Raw genomic sequence first — 7737 nt, forward strand, 5'->3', positions numbered from 1 at the left:
TTTTTAAAAAAAAATAATGATTAAAAAAAGAAAATGTTTTATAGAAATGCTGACCACAAAATGCTTTTAAAAATCCTTATAGTTTTTTCGACAAAAGCCTCAAAATGTTTATATTACACACACACACACACACACACACATATATATATATATATATACACCCTGAAAATTGAGTGGGGCCCAATGGATGATTTTGAACCACCCCTCATAAAGGACCTTTGTTTATAAACCTCTGTTGGGGAACAGCTCCATTATCAGCCAGTTCTCCTCATTCAGTGTTGACAGATTAAAAACTATCTTCAGAATGAATTTGAAGAGTAATCAGTCACTCAACGGGAAGCGAGATGAGAGATAAAGAAGAGAAGTGGCCCATTCCAGTCCATTTTCAATCATTCCACTGCAGCTTTAAGAGTGGAAAAATTCAAAATAAAAAAATAAAAAATATTAATAATATTAATAAAGTTCCCATTGCACAGATCCCCCCAATTAATGAAACTTACAAGAAACAATAAAATGCATATGAAAAAGAGAACCTTTTATTTTCATCAAATGATACTGTACAATCAGGACTCTTTCAGAGGTGCTTGTGGTACTGATGCTGTGAGACACTGTCCTATTAAAAATGATGATCATCTTTAATCAGCATAACTGAAGTACACAGATAACACGTTGTTAATAACACAATAATTGACAGGAAGCCCAGAAAAGGTCTGTTCTGATTTTGAGTGAATGTATCAATGATGCAAACTTAATGGCTTATTAGTGCATTCAAAAGTGTTCCCTACAATATTGATGTACTTTGTTTTAAAATGCACTGACAAACTGGCAAGGCCTCGCTGGGACAGACAGGTGTTGATGGATCAGTGTCTCTCAGTAGCCACATGAACATAAGAGTCAGAAACACACAGGAGCAGGTACTACATCAACTACATGGGTCTGGTCTGGACTTGTGACGGGGCCGAACAAGACTTTACTGGCTTTAAAGTTTGCTCCATCACCAGTGATGAAAGACCTACAGAAAAAAACAAAACATGAATATGTGAATTACACACGGCCTGCATCTCAAACAGTAAAAACAACAACAACAAAACTCCTAATATTACCCAATTTGTTCAAAAACATCAATAAAACTTTCCATCATAAATATATATATTTTTTTTTTTCCACAAAAGAATATTTTTCACCTTATATACATGTATCAGCTTTAATGCACTTACCAAAACAACTAAATAAATTGTTACATTTTAATGATTCAAAATGTATCATTTAACTTATAATCTGCAAAGCAGTGGAAAAAGTGAAAAAAAAAAAAAAAAAATAGGACTAGGCATAAAATAATATCTTCAGAATCATTCATAGGGCTGAGCATTGAACAAACAGTGGTTAATGATCTCAGATGAAGACAGGAATCATGTCTTATTAAGAATTAGACCTACGTGACATTTTTCTTCGTTAATTTTATTTAAACCAAAAGTGGGCGACTTTCTGCATGTTCAATTCGACATCTTTTTTTAGGCCTCATGTTTTGTTTAATTTCAATTATTTGTGCAAAAAGGTGCATTTAATAATCATATGATATTCTCACCTTCAGTGTTAGTCTGCACCGTCCCTCCTGCATCTACTTCCTCTATATTCTTCCAGCTTCTTTCAGTTTCTCCACCAGATCATGGACCGTCTCCACTTTGACTCCAGATTGTCTCTGAGGAGGTTCATCCACCTTCAGCACCTCCAGCCGTGAGCTCACATCCACTCCCAGATCTGCAGGCTTCACATTCGTGATCTTCTTTTTCTTTGCTTTCTAAGGAGACACACACACAAAAAACACTAATGCTTCTCTTTTTCTTTCCTGCTGTCAAATAAAAGGACAAAGCAGTTGTAGTTTGGTGTCACATGCCCTTTTTCCACCTTCTTCTGTCGTTCTGCTGTAGTGCTACAGTATGCAGCTTGTGTTTTGTAGTGGTTTGTAAATTCACAAGAGAGGGGAACATCTCTTCAAGTAATCTTAACAACACACTATAATTTACTGAAATCAAAAAAAAATAAAAAAAATCTGAAAAATCCCAAAGGAATCCTGTGGATCAAAAATGCTTCTTCTCATCAGAACATTAAACATTGCTTTTATTAAATAGTGAATCTACTTCAAAAGAGAGTAAAATCATCCACTGAATAACTAAAACATCTTATAGTCCAGGAGAAATTACATAAACTAGTGGTAAAAGGTCTCTTCTGCTCACCAAGGCTGCATTTATTTGATCAAAAATACAGCAAAATTAGTAATATTTTCAAATATTATTCTAATTCCAAATGCAATTTATTCCTGTGCTCCAAGCTGAATTTTCAGCATCATTACTCCAGTCAGAAATCGATCTAATATACTGATTATGCTCGATTTTTATTTTTAATGGAGCTCAATTATTAATGTTGGCTCTTTTCATTATCAATGTTGAAAACAGTTGCTTAAATCCTTTCTAAATAAAACATCACTTTTTTTTTTTATAATTTTTACATAACACTTTGAAAAATATAAATAACATCACAATTTATCAAAAACATAACTCCTTTCTAAAAATATAAACGTCTTCACAAGCTCTTTTGATCAATTTAATGCATCTTTGCTGAATACAAGTATTTAGAAAAGATCTTACCACAAACATTTGAATGGTAGTGTTTCACAGTTTCACTAAAACATGAAGCAAAAACTGACATTGATAATAATCAGAAGTGTTTCTTGAGCAGTATATTAGAATGATTTCTGAAGGATCATGTGACACTGAAGACTGGAGTAATGATGCTGAAAATTCAGAAATAAATTACATTTTACAATATATTCACATAGAAAACAGTTTTTTTTAATTGTAATAATATTCTACAATATATCTGTATTTACTATATTATTGGTCAGCCTTGGTGAGCAGAAAATACTTCTTTTGAAAACATTAAGAAACTACCAAAAAAACTTTTGGTAGTGTACATATTTACATATATGCATTATCCAAAGTGACTTGCACTGCATTAAAGCTATCCATTTGTATCAGTTCAGGCATTCCATGAGAATCTAACTCATGACCTTGGAGTCGCTAGTGCAAAAAATCTACTGTAGTCATTGGAGATGTGCAGTGCAGCGTGGCATTACCGTACCATGATGTTGGGCAGTGTGGCGTATCTGGGAGTGTTGAGACGGAGGTCAGCGGTCACCACGGCTGGCAAATTGATCTTAATGGTCTCCAATCCACCATCAATTTCTCTCACCACCTTCAGCTTGTCTGCTTCTAAGGTCACCTCAGATGCAAAGGTTCCCTAAAAAAAAAAAATGATAGAATAATAAACCATTTGTTTTATTTGGGAGACACTATTCCCAACTCAAACCAAAAAAAAAAAAAATAACAATAAGCAAAAAGCAGAAAACATTTCGACATCTTCTGAAGAAAATGCTAAGGTGCTCAAAATCCATGTTAGTAGTGATGCTTTTCTTCTCAAACATCACTAGATATAAATACGTCTCACCTGCGGCCAGTCCAACAACGCTGCTGTCATCTGTCCAGTTTGATTGCAGTCATCATCTATGGCCTAGATGAGAAATATCACCATCATATCATGAAAGCCATTGATATATCTTCAGTAATTTGTTAATGTGCAATAATCAACTGTCAGCTTACCTGTTTACCCAGAATGATCAGATCCGCTTGCTCTTTCTTGGCGAGAGCAGCGAAAATCTTGGAGACCTGCAGGGGACCAAGCGTCTCGTACTGCAGGGCTACAGCAAGCGTCTCGTAGTCCTTTCCGGACACTTCCACATGTATGCCACGGTCCGCACCCATGGCCAGAGCCGTCCGGATCGTCTCCTACAGCACAGATATTACTGTGAGGATGCTGATTAATGATTATCTGTGATTTAATAAGATTTCCTCACATGGTAAACGAACATTAAACTGACACAAAACTGTTAGTTGTTTTTACATGACATCACAATAGTCAAGTTAGAGACTTCCTGTTTTAGAACATTATTTATATTCATAAATATATGTAATATATTTCAAAAGTTTGGGGTCAGTAAATTTTAAAAAAAAATTGAAAGAAGTCTTACCAAGGCTGCATTTATTTGATTGAAAATATACTAAAACATTGTAAAATATTATTACTATTTAAAATAATTATTTTCTATTTGAATATATTTTAAAATGTAATTTATTTCTGTGATCAAAGCTGTATTTTCAGCATCATTACTCCAGTCTTCAGTGTCACATGATCTTCAGAAATCATTCTAATATGCTGATTTGCTGCTCAAGAAACATTTCTGATTATTATCAATGTTGCAAACAGTTATTTTTGGTGGAAATATGACATGCATTCGATTTTCTGGATTCTAAAATGAATAGAAAGTTCAAAAGAACAGCATTTATATTTGAAATATTTGAAACCTTTGTAACATTATAAGTGACTAAACTGCCACTTTTGGTGCTCTAATGCATGTCATATCAGTTTTTAAGTTAAACAGACACAAAACTGTTAGTTGTTTTTACATGACATCACAATAGTCAAGTTAGAGACTTCCTGTTTTAGAACATTTATATTCATTAATATATGCAATATATTTCAAAAGTACATTTTTCAAATATTTTTGAAAGAAGTCTCTTCTGCTTACCAAGGCTGCATTTATTTGATTGAAAATATGCTAAAACTGTAATATTGAAAAATATTATTAACATTTAAAATGATTATTTTCTAATTGAATATATTTTAAAATGTCATTGATTCCTGTGATCAAAGCTGTATTTTCAGCATCATTACTCCGGTCTTCAGTGTCACATGATCTAATATGCTGATTTGCTGCTCAATAAACATTTATTATTTTAAATGTGTTTATTTTTGCAGAAACTGTAATACATTTTTTCAGGACTCTTTGATCGATAGAAATGAATAGAAGAACAACATTTAAATATTTAAGTAATTAAGTATCTAGGTGTTTTCACATTATTGTTATTATTATTAATTAAAGATTTTGAATTTTTTGAATGTGACGTTTCAGTTTTCCTTTTACCATTCATTTTGGCGGTTTTGGCTATTTTTCCATCGCGGCCAGCAACTTTAGACAGTGTCCTTCACCAAAAAAATTCGATTCAGTGTCCGTCACCAAGGAGAAACATCAGCAAGCTCGAGTATTTCTGACCTGAACCTGCTGAGGACCACAGCTGACGGCCACAACCTCCTTCACAAGCTTCTTCTCCTTGAGTTTGACGGCTTCCTCAACCGCAATCTCACAGAAGGGGTTCATCGAATGCTTGACGCCGTCTGTAACCACTCCAGTGCGGTCAGGCTTGACTCTGATCTGAGGTGGACGGACACACAGAAACGGTGCTTAAACTTAAAGAACGTGAACAAAAACACACTGCCATCTTTTACTTTCGATTCTTTCAGCTGTGCACGTACTGTACGGTCAGTCAGGACTGGTCAGCAACTTTCAAAAGGCTGTACTGGAGGTTGCCCAAAACATTCACAGCCTCTTGTATTGAAGTCAGAGGCAAGGTGTTTAACCTCAGATGACCTGTGCATGTACTATGCCAAGGTTGGCATGGAGGAAACCATGAAGGCCATTTCATAACCCAGACTGATCTGATATTAGCAGTACCCAGGCCTCACATTCCCGGATCAATATCCCTATATAAGAGTTACTTTTACTGAGGTTTCACAAAAACACAGCTCATATACACAATAAACACACCCAGCTCATTATAAACTGCTCTGAAATGATCATAATGACACAGATATTTGGCACTGTATTGACAATCAGCCTGATCAATACAACCTGACAATCAATAAATTACAGCGTAGTCGCTCATTTGTTATCGGATTACCTGATACTGGCCAAAACAGAAGCGCACAAGACCAAAGATTAAAGACCAAACCAGAAAATGAGCATTTAGATCACATGTCCGTCCACTAGACAAAAATCTAACGGACAATACAATGCTTTAAAACACTTTTAACTGCAACTTAGAATCATACATGTGTTCATTTAATTAGGATTTGCAATCATTTTTGTCATGTGAGATTTTTACCTCACATAAAGGCAGGTTTATAAAACAATGGGAAATAATGTGGACGATCTGCATACTACATTAAACAAAATATACATAATATGCACATCTATCTATCCATCTATGTATAAAATACACACATTGAATTTTTTAGTAACACTTTACAATAAGGTTTCATTAGTTATCTGCTTTAGTTAGCATGAACTAAGAATGAACAATACTTCCACAGCATTTATTAATCTTAGTTTATATTAATATTAAGAATTAATATTCACTTAATATTAATTTTAACATCTACTAATGCATTAATTAGTTAATGCACTGTGAATTAACATGAACTAGCAATGAACACCAACTGTGTTTTTATTAACTAACATTAACAATGTTTAATAAATACTGTAATAAATGTATTGTTCATGTTAGTTAATACATTAACATTAACTAATGGAACCTTAATGTAAAGTGTTAACAATTTTTTTTTTCTTTATTAAATGATTTTAAAAATCAACCCGTCTCAAACATTACAATTTGTTAAATGGTGCTTCCCATCACTTTAATGTCTAATAAATGACAAAAGGCTATTTTCATACATACTAAATAATAAATGAACATGCATATATGTAAATAATTGCCTGTATGCAATTACATTTATATTAAAAAAGACAGAAAATGAAACATGTCCATTAATGTTGAGCCATAACGTGTTGCCATGGAATATTAATAATGTAAGCTTTAATATAGAAAGCTAACTAGATGTGAAAACAATCAATTACACCCTGCTTTAGGAATTCCTGCAATGACATATCAAGTAATACTTTACTGTGACATTTTCAGATGTATTAATATGCATGTTTGTAGTTACAGCTGAACAGGTGAAGCAAAATACGGCTCATTATTAATATTGCACGGTCATAATTGTAAAGTGTTTTGCTTGAAATCATCAGATATGAATTAAAACACCAATAACAGCACTGACCTTCATCAAACACAACCCAGTTCTCACGTGGAACCGCATTCAACAAAACAGCTGGACTAAACCCAGCTCTTTACCATCTAAAATAGTGCAATTTAAAATTAAAAGCATCTGCGTGTGTGTATATTGAGAGATTATCTGTTTAATACCTTGACAGCATAGTCAATGACCCGTTTAACTCCGACCAAAACCCGGGCGCTCATCGTGAATCTTCTAAACCTCAGCGGGAGGATCCAGCCCGAGCGGCTTTTGGTGTGACACCGTTTGAGGCGGGATTTAAAGTAACGCCCATTCTGTGAGCCAATAGAATTGCTCAGATGATAGAGCTGTCAATCAAAAGCTGAGCAGTGGCCAATCAGGTACTCCGAGTGTTCCTGCACTCTAGCGCTCCGACTGAGACGGATCGTTCCTTTATAAGTAGGTTAAAGGTCGTGTGACTGCTGTTACTGAACGCGCGGCCCACAGCAGAGTTAGACCTCGCTACAATAAATGAAATTATTACAACAAGTGATGAGAGAAATGACGCTGCTATAATCGCAAGATGATTCACTGAAGCGCTCGGAGCAGCAGATTAGGGACATCTGCTGGTCACAATGAAAACACTCCAGTCAAAAGTACCCAGATGACTTATGTTTCATGTAAAATAAAGAGTTAGATGTCTTGTGTAATAATACATTTTACACAGTGTAGATTTTTTAAAGTTGCTCCACGTTGTGTGGCACAAATGTG

At 34.5% G+C, this 7737-nt stretch overlaps 1 protein-coding gene across 2 annotated transcripts; it reads right to left on the minus strand.

Moving 5' to 3' along the window:
* Positions 1 to 514: 514 nt before the first annotated feature.
* On the minus strand, positions 515 to 7314 carry LOC109102355 (electron transfer flavoprotein subunit beta-like). Of its 2 annotated transcripts, none has more exons than XM_042773232.1 (7): positions 7158 to 7314; positions 5168 to 5326; positions 3657 to 3842; positions 3505 to 3567; positions 3139 to 3297; positions 1586 to 1798; positions 515 to 1012 (listed from the first exon to the last, which is right to left on the minus strand). In XM_042773232.1, the coding sequence occupies exons 1-6, from the start codon at positions 7209 to 7211 to the stop codon at positions 1628 to 1630; spliced, it is 792 nt and encodes a 263-aa protein (XP_042629166.1). In that variant the 5' UTR covers positions 7212 to 7314; the 3' UTR covers positions 515 to 1012; positions 1586 to 1627. The 2 variants fall into 2 exon arrangements, with proteins under 2 accessions (XP_042629166.1, XP_042629167.1); XM_042773233.1 differs by having other exon boundaries at positions 515 to 1025.
* Positions 7315 to 7737: the final 423 nt, after the last annotated feature.

This window comes from Cyprinus carpio, chromosome A16, assembly GCF_018340385.1.
Source record: "Cyprinus carpio isolate SPL01 chromosome A16, ASM1834038v1, whole genome shotgun sequence".
Taxonomy (NCBI): domain Eukaryota; kingdom Metazoa; phylum Chordata; class Actinopteri; order Cypriniformes; family Cyprinidae; genus Cyprinus; species Cyprinus carpio.

Bases quoted from the DNA above. Each gene is read 5' to 3' on its own strand.
- LOC109102355 (XM_042773232.1), bottom strand. From the start codon at position 7,211: ATGAGCGCCCGGGTTTTGGTCGGAGTTAAACGGGTCATTGACTATGCT. The intron at 3,843-5,167 runs GTCAGAAATACT...TCTGTGCTGTAG, and splicing joins GTGGTCCTCAGCAGGTTCAG to GAGACGATCCGGACGGCTCT. The intron at 3,568-3,656 runs GTAAGCTGACAG...TTTCTCATCTAG, and splicing joins TGATCATTCTGGGTAAACAG to GCCATAGATGATGACTGCAA.